Source organism: Nycticebus coucang, chromosome 24 (genome assembly GCF_027406575.1).
Source record: "Nycticebus coucang isolate mNycCou1 chromosome 24, mNycCou1.pri, whole genome shotgun sequence".
In the NCBI taxonomy this organism is placed as follows: domain Eukaryota; kingdom Metazoa; phylum Chordata; class Mammalia; order Primates; family Lorisidae; genus Nycticebus; species Nycticebus coucang.
In genome coordinates this window covers 22,511,633-22,529,291 of record NC_069803.1, presented here as the reverse complement: position 1 = coordinate 22,529,291, position 17,659 = coordinate 22,511,633, and the positions used below count along the sequence as shown (strand labels likewise).

Sequence of the window (17,659 nt, the reverse complement as noted above, 5' to 3'; positions counted from 1 at the left end):
GTAACATTTGCTCTTGAGCTAGTCAGGGTCTGATGAATGAAGCCCAACCTAGAGGAGGAGTGATGTCAGGACATTAACAAATCTGGGCTTTAATTACTACTTGTCTGCTGGTAGCCATGTTATTATGTGGAAGCCAGTAAAGAGGTACAGTGGCTTCACTTTTATAGGTGTGGACAACATATACTTTATATATCTCAACTCCACCAGTCAGAAACTGAGTCAGACTTAGTCCAGTGAGAAATAATTTTATCAGGTTGAGGGGCCCTTATCATCCACTGGCTTTTAAGAATACACGTTTTATATATCTTCATGTGTTTAGAGAGACATGTCCCTGGACACACACTAGACTTGATTGCTGAAACCAGGTCAGTAGAAACCATTGAAGTTTATTGGCGGTCACAATGCTTACACTGTATGCAGCAAACACCCTTACAAGTCTATCCGCAACCTGATCACGCAAGAAAGGATTCACCACACAGTCGCCAGAGGAGAAGGAAAAAAAAAATTAACAGACTTGTTTCTGGGGGTAGAGGAGAGAAATAAAAATAAAACCTAATTGATGAGTGTTCTCCCTTGGGCAAGAGCTGAACTAGAGATGTGTACAACTAGCAGCAACAATTGTGGGAAAGGAACAAGGCAAATAGCTTTCTCCATTAATTTTCCTCTGCAGGTTAATTTTTTAATATTCAAAACATTTATTATGGTTTTCATTTTATAAAAATGTATATTTTTAAAGGGGTGGGAGAATGTTAAATACTTCATGCTAGGCAGACCTTGTTATTAAGGACCCTTCCACTGTAGTAACTTCCTCCAGTTCATACATTCATTGAGTGCAGGGCTCATATATAAATATCCACACGCACGCATCCACACACACTGCCTCGAGGGCTGGGGAAGACTAAAAGTTATTGGCCACACGCAGCTGGGCCTCTGGTGGACTCATCCGAATTGCGCAACAGGACAGCAACTGGCTCAATTCCTTCTCTCTAGTCTCTACAGAGACCAAGAACCCTACAACACATAGTTAAATCCAACTTTTAAAAAAGCAAGAGGCATCTGTCTGAGGATGAGGATAAGTTCAAGTGGGAAGAAGGATGGAGATAAGAAACCGAACACTTTTAGCTGGAGTTACTTGTCACTGTAAGAGGCCAGGACCCTAGGGCAGCGTCTATGGTTATGGGGGCGAGGGGTGGTGCTCTGGCATGGCTTAGAGTTCCTAATAACAAGGGTTAATACAGTAACAGGAAGTGATCGTTTGGGGGTGAGGAAAGGGCAATAAGAAAAAATATACATTTGGGATTTTTACTTTGTTTTGCCTCTACACTGAGTCACTAAATATATCTCTGTACTCTCACACGTCCTTGTCCAGTAAAGCTTCAGGCCACAGAATACACATTTTCCTCACTCGCATACACAACCCCTCACATCAGCATTGGTGCACTAGACTCTGTAAAAATTTTTCAGTCACACTTTGTTTTTAAACTTGAGTCAATATAAACCTTGTTCAAAATGTTATGAAAAAATGTACATGTTTATACAAGGCAGGTTGTGGCAGGACACTGGGGGTTCTTCCCCCTCGGGGGGCCCCAAGAAGAGGGGGCTGGAGTCTCAGACCTTTGTGTCTCTATCCCCCACCACCCTTCCCACCCAGTCCCCCAGGAACCAGCAGCGCCCTGCCCTCTAGTGAGTGCACTCACACCCCTATTCCCTGGGGAAGTAGCTAGTTGACCTTTGCCATTTTCCCCACACCCTGGAGGAAGGACCCAGGATCAGCCAGGCCCTCCCTCCCCCTTGCAATTGTTCACCCTCTGGACCAAACCAAAGGGACGCTGCTCTGTACAGGTAGAGTCCAAGGAGGTGTCAGCTCATCATGTCATTGCTATTCACGCCATAAGAGGAATTCTTCATCGAGTCGTTGACTTCTCGACGGAATGCTGACAGGTTCTGGGTGAACCTGCAGAGAGGATGCATGTGGGTTGGGGGAGGAGGGTGGAAAGGAAAGGTCTTTGCCTAAAAGGTTTTTTTATAGCAGGGAAGGAGCTACTGGGAACCAGAACATATGAATTTCTGTTTCTAAGGCCAGTTTATCTCAGTTAAGACTCTAAGGGAAACTTAGCTTAGTTCCGTTCCCCTTTTCTTACTGGCAACTTCACAGCAGACCTAGCGATCTGGTGAAATCTAGGGCCTTGAGGTCTGTGTCAGGCTCATGGCAGCACAAAAGACCTTACTGACAGGAGAGGGACGTAACCCTCACAAAGTGAGGGAAATAAGAGAATGAAGCTGTCACATTTCTCAATGCCAAGAGACCAGAAGTATAGAGCTGTGCTGTCCAATATGGCAGCCGCCAATCAGAGATGGCCACTGAGCATTGAACTGTGGTCAGTGTTACTGAGGAAATGGATGGAATAAAACATAAAATTCAGTTCCCCAGTTGTACCTTGATCAATTTTAAATTGAAATGCCTTATTTTAAATTAGGTAATTTTAAAATCCAGATATTCAATTCAGTTATTAGAAAACTTATGAGCAGGTTTGGAACAACCTGGGTATGGGAATCTACTTTGTCAATTGTAAATTTATGAAATCTAAATACAGATCAAGTATTTTTTTTTTTCCCCCAAACTGAACGATTTTTACCTTTTTTCTTTTTTTTTTTGTGTTTAGCAGTCCTGGGCTGGGTTTGAACCCACCACCCCTGGTGCATGGGGCCAGTACTCTAACCACTGAGCAACAGCTGCCCCAGATCAAGTATTTCTGATGAAAAGTTTAACATGTGAATTGAGATATACTTGTTAAATGTAAAATACACAGAATTTTTAAGACATAATAAAGGATGTCAGAATTCTCAATTTTTAAATATTAATTTAAAATATTATTAAATATTAATTTTTTCACATTATTTTAGATACATTGTGTTAGAGAAAATATATCGATAATATGAATTTGGCCTCCTTTTAATTTTTTTAAAAATGTGGCTTTTCTATCAGACAGTGCTGCTCTACATGGCCTCTAAACATGGGTACACAAAGACTTACAAGGAATCACTCGTTTCAGTGATTTGAAGAATAACAATCACCCACGGTTTCTCAGCAGGACCCGCTAGACTCACCTGTCTCTGTTTTTCGTAAGAAGATTTCGCTCAATACCTTCCATTAGGTTTTCAAAACACAGATGCATAGCCTGCTGCTTCTCTGGTGGTTGGCTATTCACGATACTGTTCCTTAGGTCAGAAAAATACTGTGGGGCAAGGAGTGAAATAGAAGGTAAGAGGAAGGGGGAGAGGTAGATTAGCTCTCTATTACTGCAAGATGAAAAATACTCTCCTCCAAGAAGGAATGGCGTGTCTACCAAAATTGAATACTTAAAAAAAAACCGGTCTTATAGGACCAAGAATTTTTAACTTATAAAGCACTTTATGGGACAATTCTTTCATAGGAATTTCAAGACTAGTTTTATGGCAGAGCTGGTATATTCTTTTCCTTTTAAATGATTTCTTTTACTACCTAAAGCAGTGCTTAACCTTTTTAATCTTATGGCACGCTTAAACCCACACTTAAAACTTCTGTGGCACATTTTGAACTTCTTTCAAAAAGAATTTAATTAATGACCTTTTTTTTTTTTTTTTTTGTAGAGACAGTCTCACTTTACCGCCTTCAATAGAGTGCCATGATGTCACAGGACTCACAGCAACCTCTAGCTCTTGGGCTTCCACGATTCTCCTGCCTCAGCCTCCCGAGCAGCTGGGACTACAGGCGCCCGCCACAACGCCCGGCTATTTTTGGTTGCAGTTCAGCCGGGGCTGGGTTTGAACCCGCCACCCTCAGTATATGGGGCCGGCGCCCTACTCACTGAGCCACAGGCGCCACCCTTAATTAATGACCTTTAACAAAATTTCATGGCATACCTAAGATCTTCTTATGGGACACCAGGAGGGTTGAAGCAGCATGTGGGTTGAAAAATCACTGACCTACAGTAAAACACTTCCTCAACCTTTATCCTTGTCTCCCTGAACTGCCACATGTGCTGATGTCCAAAAGTCAAGTGACTTCAAAGCCATGTGTAGGACATGTTCAGTAAATCCTCCATTTTCCTTGTTTTGCCATCCTGAGGTGTTTATGTACTTCTCACTGCCTGGTACGTGACAGCCAAATGCCTATCACTTCTTCTGGCTTGGCCAGGGAGCTGGCTCTCCTACCTTTTCATTAAGTAGTATCAAGCCAAGTAGGGGTCGGGACATAGACCACTGGTTCCTACAGTCTTCAAAGATGATTATGTTCAGCACCGTGGACAGCATCTGAAAATGGAGAATCTGAGGCAGTGACCTAGTATATGGCTACCCAAGACAAAATGACAGACTCCACAGAGGAGTGTATTTGATGGCCTCTTCTGTGTAGGGTAAATCACACAAATATTTTACGAAGCTTCATTTTAGCCTTCTATTTCAGGGTAATCTTTTCTTCTAAGGTATTTCATCCCTGTTCTTGAAATTGGTTTGATAATTTCATTTATAAATGGACCTACCTAATTCACCTTGACTTATGGACAACGGGATAGGGTCAAGCAAACAAAATTATAGTAGAAAAACACTTTGCACTATCACTTCTAAGTACTGGTCCCAGAGAAGACAGCTTTAAACATAGGGTTGTGAATTATTTCACTACTTTTTATAAAGAACAATGAATGGATAAAGGTGAGACTGGTTAAAATCTCAACGATTCTGCTGATCCCACTTCCTTATTATTTTTTGGAGACAGAATCTTACTTTGTTGCCCTCTGTAGAGTGCCATGGCATCACAGTTCACAGCAACCTCAAACTTTTGGGCTCAAGCGATTCTCTTGCCTCAGCCTCCCAAGTAGCTGGGACTACAGGTGCCCGTCACAACACCAGGCTATTTTTTGGTTGTTGTTATTTGTTTGTTCAACAGGCCCAGGCTGAGTTCGAACCCACCAGCCTTGGTGTACGTGGCCAGCGCCCTAAACCAGTCAGTTAGGGATGCCAAACCTTCCTTATCTATTTTTATCTAGTATTTCTGCTTGTAGTTTTGCAAATTGCTTCAAGTCTTATTATTGTTGCATACAAATAAAGGCAAGCTATGGTTTAATATATCTATGGTCAGTTATTTCCTTCTGTCCTTCATTCTTGTTCCCATTTTGCAAATGAGAAGATGAGCTGTAAGAAGACTGGATATTGCTAACTCACGTTCCATTTATGGCAATGGGTGAGCAGAGTAATTTTCACAGAAGGAAGTCAGTGCTCATGAGACAGGCCCAGGGAATAGAGGTTTGTGTGATATTCAGAACAATTCAGAACTTGACTTTTTTTCAAATTTTCTGTATCCAGTGATTTTCTCAGCAAACTTAAGATACACTGCAATTTAAGAGTCGAGGTCTCTCTCTCACTTTCTGTCACCCAGGCTAGAATGCAGTAGCACAATCACTGCTCACTGCAATCTCAAATTCCTGGGCTAAAGTGATTCTCCCACCTCAGCCTCCTGAGCAGCTGGGATTATAGGTCCACACCACCATGCCTGGCTAATTAAAAAAATTTTTTTTAGAGATGGAGTCTCGCTGTGTTGCTCAGGCTGGTCTCAAATTATTGGGATCCAGGAATCCTCCTGCCTAGGCTTCCCAAAGGGCTGGGATTATAGGTGTGAGCCACCATGCCTAGTCTCCACTGCAAGTTTAAAATACAAAGCAGCACGAAGATGATGAGATGTTAGTCATGTTCATTATTTTGTGTGGTTTTCCGTCTCTTGCAGAGGTTTCTCTACTGTAGGGCACCCCATCACTGCCTCCTACCACCTCCTCTTCCTTACCTGCTGGATCATCTCTGGATGCTGCTGCATAATATGCAGAAAGCGGTCACTCTCTTGGTTCAAGGGTGTTGCCCTCTTCTTGGTGCTCCGTGACAGCTGCTTGAAGAGGTATGTCACGATGTGGTCCAGGCAGGAGCAGCAGCCTGTGCATACCATGGTGTCTGCAACAGAGAGTGGCAGGAGTGGGTTAGAGCAGGCACACTGAGCTACTGATGGAGACTGGGGTTACCCTAGGCTGAGATCATACGAGTACCTGGTCAGTGGGAACTGCGGCCATTTCAGCCAAGGCCACTACTCAGAATGCCTCCAGTTGATCTCTTACCCTAAAGTGAGTAGGTATAAAGAATGCAAAATAGGGCTGCGCCTGTGGCTCAGTGAGTAGGGCGCTGGCCCCATATACTGAGGATGGCGTGTTCGAACCTGGCCCCGGCCAAACTACAACAAAAAAATAGCTGGGCATTGTAGTGGGTGCCTGTTGTCCCAGCTACCTGGGGGGCTGAGGGAAGAGAATCACTTAAGCACAAGAGTTTGAGGTTGCTGAGAGCTGTGACGCCACGGCATTCTACTGAGGGCGACATAGTGGGATAGCTTGAGACTCTGTTTCAAAAAAAAAAAAAAAAAATGCAAAATTAAGATAAAGAAACAGTGTTGAAATCACTGGCTCAATGTGCTGTGGCTGGATGTCTTCTGCTTCATAAAAACTAACAGAACTTACATTCAGAAAATACTTCTTTTGTGCCAGATATCATGCTAAGTACTTTATGGATATTATGGCTAGTTTATCCTCTCGAGAACTCCAGGAAGTAGGCCTTTTGTTTTATACATGATGAAACCAGAGTCTGGAGCGGTAATGTGACTTGCCTAAAGATCACACTGCCAGTAATTGGAAGAGCTGTGATTAGAATCCAAGAGCTGTGCAATGTGAACCTATGCTCTGAATTACATGAGAGATGTCATAAACCCAGCCTAATCTATCCTATAAACATCTACAATTGGTTAGAATGGGTGTACTATATTTTTTGTTTATTTCCAAAGCATCTCTGAGGCAGCCACAGATTCATCTAAGTGTGTTTTTACAAAGGGAACACAGCAGCACCACCTGCATGAAGGAGACCCCAGGACCAAGGGAGGGACTCTTGATGCCCGTAGCACAGTGGTAACGGTGTGAGCCACATACACCGAGGGTGGTGGGTTCGAACCCGGCCTGGGCCAGCTAAACAACTGCAACAAAAAATAGCCAGGTGTTGTGGCAGGCGCCTATAATCCCAGCTACTTGGAAGGCTGAGGCAAGATAATTGCTTAAGCTGAAGAGTTTGAGGTTGCTGTGAGCTGTGACGCCACAGCATTCTACTGAGGGCGACCTAGTGGGACTCTGTCTCAAAAAGAAAAAAAAAAAGTGTAAACAATTCTGATTCCTATAGGACTGACAGCTTATGTAAAAGTCCCTAGATTTTCAAGAAGACATAAAATTGCCCCCCAAAGCAATATCTGATACTGTGACAGAACTTAACTTGATGTGGCTACACAGGTTGATGGCAGTATTATACATGCACATCAAAGAAGTGAGGCACACAGGTGTGGATAATTCACAGTAAGTGATCCAAAATGACTTTTAATTCTATGTGCATCTGCATTATGTCATGATTATTTTGCAGTTGACTTAATCTTATTTATGTTTTGCTCAGCCTTAATATGAAAAAGTGTTTTATTTTCTAAACATGCATAACTATTAAGACTGCTAGAAAGCAGCCTAGAAGGAAAATTGTCAACAGGAATCTTATGAACTAGGATGAAAAAACTTACAGTGTGTTAGCTGCAAAAACCTTCCCATAGGTTCCAGTGCACCAAGGTAGTCTAATTGTGCTATAGCAACGTAAGGGCCCTCATGATCTTCAGATTGGTTCCTGCTTATCTAACTTTTCTGTACTAGTGTGCCAGACATCTGGATTTTTTGGTTTTCTTGCCCACAGATGCTAGTATTTCCTGCCTTTCTTGCTCGGAGCCCTCTCCTGTTAACCTAGGTAACACTACCCCGCTTTTAGGGTTAAATTTTGATACTAAGCCTTTCAGCTAGTCTTCTGTGACCTACCTCCTCACCACCAGGAGTGAGGTATCATTCCTGAGGGCAGCAGCACCCTGTACTCACCCCCACTGTAGTGTATCAGTGCGAAATGTAAACAGGCAGTTGTCTGTGCATGTGTCTGTCTCATTCATCAGATAAAAAAGGTGGCAGAACCCCTCCTTAAATTAAGGACAGGGACTCTGTGTTGCCAATTACTGTATCCTTAGTGCCTTGTCTGGTACATGGTACTTAGGAGGGGATCAGTAAGGTTTTGCTGGCTTAGAAAGTACCGGTACTATGAATTATGTACTCTGCTGTTAGTGCCAACTCCCTAAGCAGTAATCCTTTTGGATACTGGAGCAAGATTCTCTCCTTCTGTTTAATTAAGTGGTAAAAACCAACTAACCCACCCACCCACCCACCCACCCAGGTGTTTACCAAGTGCAGTAAGTCCTTCAGAAATGGAAGAGAGAATATACATGATGACATGAGGTTCCAGGCTTGCAATGAAATTCATGTGGTCCTGGGTCAGGACTTCCAGTAGTGAATAATAAGACTGGCTGAGCTTGGGGTAATCCTGTGGGAAAGGAGGAAGAAAATCAGCTTAGACTCTGTGCACTTCAGCATGAAGAGGGAATCTTAAGTAAAATTGGGAAAACAAAAGATTTAGTTATAGCAGAAAGGAGCTAGCTTATAGTTTCTCAACAGAGTCATTCAATCATGGTCTCATGTGGGGAAAAAAAAAAGAATGTGATAAGGAGCAAGATGCTGTCAACGAAGCTTCAGGCTTACCAGGAGATCACTATGGGGAATTGAGAGAAGCAGCTTGATGAAGGTCTGTAAAGCATTGTCCAGGGCATCGTCTCCATAGAGACGGAAGACTCCAAAATTGACATAACTCCCACTAAGGGCAGCCTTCAGCATGGAGAAGCAGATGGAGATGCCCTTGAGCTTCAGGGCATAGACCTGATCCTTTGGAACCTCTCCTAGTGTCAGGATACGATTGCCTGAGTAGACATGTAATATATGTATTTATTCAGCCACACTGGAATCAAAAGTGTACAGATCAACTCAGCCTTCCTACTCCAAAGGTACACAAAGGCCCCGCTGGTGATAGGTGGCATATTTAATACCCATGTATGAGGAATACAGTATGCCACAGAAATGCTGTCCTGGCTGTTGGCAAAGCTAGCCTGAGACCTATGCACTGCTTACAGAGTGGTGACTGAGGCACTTACCATACATTGTTATCATCTTGCTGGTTTCTCGGAAAAGTAAAATGCCATTTGGGGAAGAGACATCAAATTGGAGTCGCTGGGATCTGAGCAGAAAGCAGAAAAAGTCAGAGGTGTTTTCTTGAAAGACTGGGCTACTCCAGGCTTTCATTTGAGTATCTTGTGTGATTTTGCACTAAGATAGGCAGAATGACTATCATAATGTGAGAATAAACTGGTTACAGCTATCTAACCCATACAGAATAGCTTATATCTTAAAGACAAATATGCTAGACTCAAGTTATGCTGCTCTAATCAAAATCATGAAAAGAAGCAAAAATGCCCAGCAAGGTAGCTCATAACTGTAATCCTAGCACTCTGGGAGGCCAAGGCGGGTGGATCACCTGAGCTCAGAAGTTTGAGACCAGCCTGAGCAAGAGCAAGACCAAGATCCTATCTCTACTAAAAACAGAAAAACTAGCCGGGTGTTGTGGCTGGCACCTGTAGTCCCAGCTATTTGGGAGGCTGAGGCAAGACGATTGCTTGAGCCCAGGAGTTTGAGATTGTTGTGAGCTATGATGACACCACAGCACAGAGTGAAACTGTCTCAAAAAACCCCCCAAAACAAACAAATAAAAAAACCCCCAAAACAACAAATAAAATAAATTATATAAGCAGATATAATCACTTTTAAAATTCTTATTTTTATTTGATTAAAGTATAGCTTCTACCAGTCACTTCTTGGTACTAACTCTCTTTGTCCTTTAGACATTAATTTACACCTACCTTTATGGCTTTGGTGGCAACTATAGAACAGGTACAAGCTTTGTTGCCACTTTATAAGAAGAAAAGACAAAAAGGGACTTGGAAGGCTATGACAGAAGTCAGGCACAGAAGGAAAAGATCTGCAATCTTAGCTCTACATTAGACTGGCACATCTCTTCTTTTATCCGTTCTTCCTCTTGAGTTCAGTGGACTCAAGTTGGTAAGGTCTCAAACCCAGGTGTCCTTTTTTCCACACTGAGCCATCAAAATCTAGAGCCATCCAGCTCTACAGGCTGGACATGGCGGCTCACGCCTGTAATCCTAGCACTCTGGGAGGCCAAGGTGTGTGGATTGCCTGAGCTCCTAAGTTCAAGACCAGCCTTAGCCAGAATAAGACCTCATCTCTAAAAACAGCTGGGTGTTGTGGCAGGAGCCTGTAGTACCAGCTACTTGGGAGGCTGAGGCAAGAGAATCGCTTGAGCCCAAGAGTTGGAGGTTGCTGTGAGCTGTGATGTTGTGGCATTCTACTGAAGGCGACAAAGTAATAGTCTGTCTCAAAAAAAAAAGATCCAGCTCTAAAACATGCCCTGAACCCTTCCACTTCTTCTTATACAGTCTCCATATTCCCATTCCTGTCCCTCTGTAGCCCCATTCTTCAGATGGCAGCCTTTAAGTAATGTAAATAAGACCATTTTAATCCTTTGCTTAAAACACACCTGCAGCTTTCCACTGCAAAGAGAACAAGTGCCTGCTCCTCACCACTGCTATGACAAGGCACCAGACAAACTGGCTCCGTCCACCAATCCAGCTCGCCTCTCATGCAGCCTTTAGCCACAAGTCCCAGCTAGCATATCCTATTTCAGGACTCTGCAGTTCTGTTTAGAACACTCCTAATCATTGCAGAGCTACCAGAATCTTTCTTATTTTTTGGATCTCAGCTTAATATTACCTTCTCTCAGTCTTCCCTGACCCTCCTTCTGTTCTTCTCCCTTCTACTTCCTTGTGTTTTTATATCACTTAATAACTGTCTGAAAGTATCTTTTGTACTTGTTTTTATTGTCTGTCTTGCCCACCATTTGTAAGATCAATGAGGGCAAAGATTTCATCTGGCACAGTAGCAAGGAAAGTGCTAGGCAAACAGTAGATGCCCTCAAACATCCATTTTTATAAATGAGTAACTCCTGAGCGTCACCCCCACAGGTGGTTACAGCCTCATTAAATATCCCCCACACTCTCACTAAGGTAGTTTTAAGAATCACTAATTCTCTTAGGAGTGCCATGAGAGACAGATGCCCATACCTCAAATTCTAGCAAAACTAAAGGGCTTCTTTTTGACTATCCCTAAATTTGCCCTAAATTGTTGGGCAAGTCTAAAATTTGGTGTTTTGGAAATCTTTCTTACTTTTTAAAAAAGTAAACCTTTATTGATCCAAGTATAATTTGCCTAATAAATACCTTTCTTAAAAATTGGTATTCTTCTCACCTGTCTTTAACTATGAAATGCGACAGATAGGGCACCATCACCAAATGTTAACTTTTATACCTGTGAGCAGGGAAATCAGAATCATGGATGCCACATTTACTTTTTGTAAGAATGGATAGCTTGAAACTCTTTGTAAAGTGATTTTCTTCAGTCAGCTATGGCTTTATGTGGCTGGGAATATCCTTTCAAATAAAAACACACAAAAACTTTTAGAAGTTTTCATATTTTGATAGCTGTGAATCTCATTATCCACAGTCTACCTAAAGCACTAGATGAAGCAAATTCTCTCACCATTTTCTCAGATAAAAGGGAGGGTGTGCCTTTTGAAGGTCTGTGTCCTGCTTACCTGTTATGAACTAATTCAGCCATCAGCTTGAGCACAGGGGTGGTACAGGCTGGATCATGGTACCAGAGCTCAATTGCCCGTTGGAGAATTGGCATGTAGGATGGATATCTGTTAACAGAAGCTAAGGAAGGATTTCTGAATCCAGAAAAGCACACAATTTAGAAGTTTCTCAGCACGAGCCAAACACAAACTGTCAAGTTATAGTTCTCCAATTTCTTGTCTCTTCCTCGCATCTTTGAATCTTTCTTACTAGAAGATGCTAAAGTGACTATGTGTCCCTTAACCTGTAAAAGTTATGTAATAATACATTTTAATTTATATAGCGCCTTTCTTCTGAAGACCACAGTGTATTTCATATTGTTATTTATCCTTTTACCACTTCTATGACATGGCAGGTAGCAGCTGTTTCCTTTATATATCTTTTGGAGAAATAGAGGCTCTTGGATTTGAAATGATCTGCATAACGCTATGAAGTTTAGTTAAGACTTTGTAATTCCTAACAACTGTCTTTTTAAAAATAGATTGAAATGTCTCTTTTCTAAGTGTACCAAAATCAATAGTTCTGCAGTGGTATATAATTCCACAGGCACTTATGTCTGGGACCCAAATGAGAAACTGGGACACTCCCTCATTCATGACCTGTTCTCAGACAACATTATGCATCAGACAACTCTGGAACGGCCAGGTGTCAGACCACAGGACACATGGTAGGCCTGTGTTTAAGTTCCTCCATCTTCTCTGCCTCATCACACTTTCCTTCCCTTGTCCCTCCCCACTTCACAATTCCACCACCAGTCACATCCCAGTTAAGGCTTGCTGTGGTATGCTCCTAGCTTAAGTTAGGATACATCCATTCAAAGAGCATCATGAAGCTGGTCTTGGCATTGAAGGCGAAAGCTATCCCTCTCAGGTCTCTCACTAGGCCAACTAGAGTTCGCTGTAGAAGGCAAAAATATATTAAAATAGAAGAAAAACCAAACCTATAACCATCACATGGAATTTCACACATCTGTAATCAATTCTTCCTCCTAGAGTTCAACAAATACTCCTTCCTAAATATCCTGAATCAATCTCTTCCATGCTAAAATGTAACTGTTTCACTTGGAAAATTAGTTTTAGAATCTTGTTATACTAAGAAAACAGGATGATTCCTGGCCCATAATAGCAAAAATTAAGGCTGACAAACTTTTAAGATATTCAAGTAATAAATCTGGAAAGTTCTAAGCCACTCAGGGTGGAAAAAGGTGGAAAAGCAAAAAAGCCCACACTAAAAGAGGTAGAAAAGCCACATACAGTAGAACCTCCATGGTTGACCACCTCTTTAAGTCAACCTAATTTTCACAGATTGGACATGCACCAGATGTATATATCAGCACAGTAGGCCTGGTTGCTTATGTTGACCACCTCTGTATGTTGACCAATTTGTTACAGTCGCTTGGGTAGTGAACTTACAGAGGTTCTACTGAATATCCTAATAGTCTGTAGCCTAAAGGAATGCAAATGCAAACCTTGCCAAGAGGAAGAAAAAGGGGAGTCTACATGATACCTGTCCCTATGGTTGGGCTGTCTAGAAAAGAGACTAACCTGTTGAATCTTGGGGCTGTAAAGTACTGTACTCCCATTTTACAGAAAAAGACAGTAAGGCCAAAAGAGGCTAAATAATTGCCTATACTCATGCTATCAGATGGTAGAAGGGCCCAGATTAGGAATTCCTACATAGCACTAAGACTTTAAAGTCAATGCTTTTTCAATGTAACTTTTAGTTGGGGCTCTGAGCAATATGACTGCTTTTAAAATTGAGTAGTTGACAATATGCTCAGAAAGTTAACATTTTGGGGCTACTGACTCATAGCAAAAAATACTGCACTTCTGTTTAAGCAAACAGCTCTCCTCCTAAGCTGTATCATAAGCTTAATTTTCTAGTTGAAGACATGTTCAACCTAAAAGACTTTACATAGGACGTGACAAATATGTGGGTAATGGCTGTAGTCCATTGCCAAGATGGCTCCTTTGGTTAATTTTACTTGCCTTGTCTGATACTAATATGAAGGGAATGGGCTGATATTCACTGATTATCAAACTGGGATATACAGAAAGCATATCAATTCACTCCAAGTCCTTGATATTGGTTGATATTCTAGCCCAAGTTACTGACATGTTTCCCACTAATTGCAGCTTTGAATAGTACCCAGCTCAGACCCCAACAGCCAAAATGTAAAGAGTCTTGGACAAAGTGGTGTTGCTCTCTGACTACCCTTATGATTTGCAGATGGAAAACTAAGACACTTTTTTTTTTAGACAGTCTCACTTTGTCGCCCTCAGTAGAGTGCTGTGGTGTTACAACTCACAGCAACCTCAAACTCAGGCTCTAGTGATCCTCTTCCCTCAGCCTCCCGAATAGCTGGGAGTACAGGTGCCCACCACAACGCCTGGCTATTCTTTTTTTTTTAGAGATGAGGTCTTGCTCTAGCTCAGGCTGGTCTCGAACTCCAGAGCTCAGGCAATCTACCCTCCTTGGCCTCCCTGAGTGCTAGGATTACAGGTGTGAGCCACTGAGCCCAGTCACTAAGAAGCTTTCTAAAGATGAAAAGGAGAACACTGGAATGTCAGGTAAAGTCTGGCATTTTTTCTTCTGATACCACTGGCTATTCGGTGGTTCTACCACTGAGCCTCGGTGCCCTTAGGAACCCTGCAAAAATTCCTACCAATGTTAATATTCTGATGTCTTTAGATTTTGGCACAGAGGCCTACAGGTCACAAGAGCAGGTGTGTATAAAGTAAAAGGAGGAAAGCAACAATTAAGATACTTCTGAGGTGGAAATCAAGAACTGAAGTAAAAGTAACATATATATGGAAATTCAAAAAGCTTTCTACATGACTTGTATCAAAGAAGATATCTTAATGGAAATGAGAAATTGCCAAGAATTGAATGATAATGAAGATGTTATATATTAAAACTTTTAGATTCTAAAGATGCTTCACAACAATGTCAAAATATTTTACATTACTAAACTATACATGTAAAAATGGTTAAGATGGTAAATTTTGCATGTTTTTTAAAACCACAATTAAAAACAAACCCTATACTTGTAGAATATACCTAGAGGGACCTTTATAGTTTCAAATGATCATAGTAAGAAAGAAGAAGAGATGAACAGTTAAGAAGTTAGAACAACAGAATAACTCCAAGGAAAATATATGAAAACAAAGAGTGGAAATGAATGAAATAGAAAACACAGATTACAAAAGCCCAAAAATGTGTGTTTTTTTTTGCAAAGACTAATAAAACTGATAAATCTCTCACAGGATTGATCTAGAAAGAGACTGAAAACATTAATAAGCAGCACTAAAAATGGAAGGGGCCATAACTGAAGATAGAAACTATTAACAACTTTATGCTAATCCCTTTGAAAACTCACACATGAAAAATCCTAAGAACTGCCTAAAAATATACTTTAATATAAAAACAAGAGTTTGAATGGTTCTTCAATTTTAAAATCCCAGGAATCCAAGAGCATAAATAGAAAGCTAAAGCAGTAGATAGTTTACAGATTTCACATTATTTTCCACTGCTAGCTAATCCTGGCTCCGTCAAGGCCTGCCCTAAGCCAGAAGATGATCAATCAGTGGGTGAAAGACTCACCTTTGCCTCTTGCTCGTTGAAACTATTAGTGCTAAACATCTGGGCCACAGCCTCAAACGCTGCTGTGAGTGGCAACATGAATTGCTCATACTGATCTTCATCCTCTCCTGTAAAGGAAACAACCCAGGCTGTGACCCTCAACACCAAGAATTCAAAGCCGTGTACACATAGGAAATAAGAGGGGGTGAAAGGAGCAGACCCAAGTATAATTAATTCCAAGGGGGTCCCTTTATCATCCCGACAGGTATTAGTAGCAATTAAAGAATAAAATGTATATACAGAAACAGAATTTTAAAACTAGAAAATGACAGAAATCATCTAGTCCAAGAATGCCCTAAGTTTTCTGATGTTGAGCCAGTGTCAGTGATTCATGTGTTTATAAGGCATTATATTATTTATTTACTTTGCCTTATTGAGAATTATAGTTAGTCCAGAAAGGACCATGGCTGGTGTATGAGAACTACAAGAGTCTCAAAATTGAAAGGTGTTCAGCTCAGCGTCTGTAGCTCATGTGGCTAAGGTGCCAGCCACATACACCAGAGCTGGCGGGTTCGAATCCAGTCTGGGTCTACCAAACAACGACAACTACAACCAAAAAATAGTTGGGTGTTGTGGCAGGTGCCTGTAGTCCCAGCTAATTGGGAGGCTGATGCAAGAGAACTGCTTAAGCCCAGGAGTTGGAGGTTGCTGTGAGCTGCCACAGCACTCTACCCACGGTGACAGTTTCAGGCTCTGTCTCAAAAAAAAAAAAAGAAAGAAAGAAAGAGGTGCTTGTGGGGGCTTTTATCCATACTTATTTTCCTTTTTAAAGTAATCTTTCATATACTTAGAAAACTGGATAATAAAAAGTTTTAGTTGACTGTCTAATGTGGGTTTTCACTTCAACATGGGGTGGAGAAGTTATCTGGCCAACAAGTTGCACTTAGGAATCTCAGTGATTAATTCCCTTAGAGATAAGAAATATGCAGAGAGCTTTAAAGTTATTGCACATCCGAAGAAAATTTCAGGAGCATACTATTATTCTCTTCCAGACACAGGGACCATAATAGTATCATCTGTTGTTGGCAAAATAAGACTGTTATTTCAGATGATTTTGTTACTGTTGAAATCATAGAAAAGACTTCCTCTGCATCTAGTGTTCTGTCCTCAAATCAAAATTTAAAACAGTGCCAGATAACTTCATGAGCCTCTAGGATTTATTGCAGTACCTAAATCCACCATGAGGAGACGCCCAAGTGCTGTGTAGAAGGTAGTCCGACACCGCATGTCTGTCAGGTTGGACTGATTGTTAATACCCAAAAATGAAAAGTGCTCGCTCTATTGAAAAAAAGAAAACAAGTTAAAAAGGTAAAAACATGGTTAGAGGGAGAATGCAAGCCAGTAATTTGAGAATTACCGAGCTAATGGCTAGCTGGCAATTCCTTAAGGATTTGGAGGAGTTTTTTGTTTGTTTTGCTTATTGCTGATGTTGCCTACTACTAATGCATCCGCAGTATGAGTAGCAGTCGGTGACTTCACCATAACCCAGTTTGACTCCTAGTGGCAGCTCTGATGACAGTGTCATCACCTGACTCCCATCTTTGCTGTAGCAGTGCAAAAGACCCCAACCTAAACATCTCTTTTTATTTGCTGAGAAAGTATACGTGTGGGTAGTGGGAGAGACAGCCAGGAGAGGGGCTAAAATCACTCACCGTGTGATTGTTCAGCATGAACTGTACCGCACTAAGCTTCACTAGCTTCCTTACACTACTGTATGTAAAGACAAAGGAGGAAGGTCAAGGAAAGTGTGAAGCAAACTAAGAATCTTTAAGGCAGATGGAAACTATCCAGGATAAAGGAGAGTTTACCACAGTGGTTCTCAACCTTCCTAAGGTCGCAACCCACAGGTTGAGAACTGCTGGTTTACCAGAATATCTGATTTCTCTATACCATTGCCAAATAGGAACAAATTTGTTCTCTTCTAAGCAATATTTAACTGATCAATTAGAGAACTCCTATCTATGAGAAAATAGATAAAACCCAGCAGTTTCCCTAAATCATGAATATCCTAGAATAGCTTTTCTCAGCAGGAGTTTCAAGGGAGAATGAAGCTCTACAGCCCAGCCTAAGGCATCACTGTGAATGAACTTCTTTCTACTTAGAATGGCACTAGTTATGTACAATCTTTGGGAGAATTGAGAAAAAAGTTACTCCAATAATTTTATGGGGTTTTTCTCTTGGAGACCCCTGGTTGTGGAAAGCTGTCCTAAGACAAGTCACACTTTGTAGCAGATCTAGTTTAAGTCCAGAGGAAGTACAGCCACTACCTTCTATCACAAAGCTTGAAATCGG

The 17,659-nt window shown here is 41.5% G+C and overlaps 1 protein-coding gene across 4 annotated transcripts in view; it reads right to left on the bottom strand.

Annotated features, from left to right (window-relative positions):
• Positions 1-366: 366 nt before the first annotated feature.
• XPO7 (exportin 7) overlaps positions 367-17,659 on the bottom strand; it is a 93,958-nt gene continuing 76,665 nt past the window's right edge. For all 4 annotated transcript variants that reach the window (XM_053578275.1, XM_053578277.1, XM_053578274.1 and 1 more), the window contains exons 17-28: positions 17,020-17,083; positions 16,537-16,645; positions 15,329-15,435; positions 12,534-12,622; positions 11,686-11,793; positions 9,116-9,198; positions 8,670-8,884; positions 8,316-8,454; positions 5,816-5,976; positions 4,195-4,293; positions 3,109-3,236; positions 367-1,954 (exon numbers count right to left, since the gene is read on the bottom strand). In XM_053578275.1, the coding sequence (XP_053434250.1) occupies positions 1,861-1,954; positions 3,109-3,236; positions 4,195-4,293; positions 5,816-5,976; positions 8,316-8,454; positions 8,670-8,884; positions 9,116-9,198; positions 11,686-11,793; positions 12,534-12,622; positions 15,329-15,435; positions 16,537-16,645; positions 17,020-17,083 (1,396 nt within the window). In that variant the 3' untranslated portion in view covers positions 367-1,860. The remainder of the gene's footprint in view (positions 1,955-3,108; positions 3,237-4,194; positions 4,294-5,815; positions 5,977-8,315; positions 8,455-8,669; positions 8,885-9,115; positions 9,199-11,685; positions 11,794-12,533; positions 12,623-15,328; positions 15,436-16,536; positions 16,646-17,019; positions 17,084-17,659) is intronic.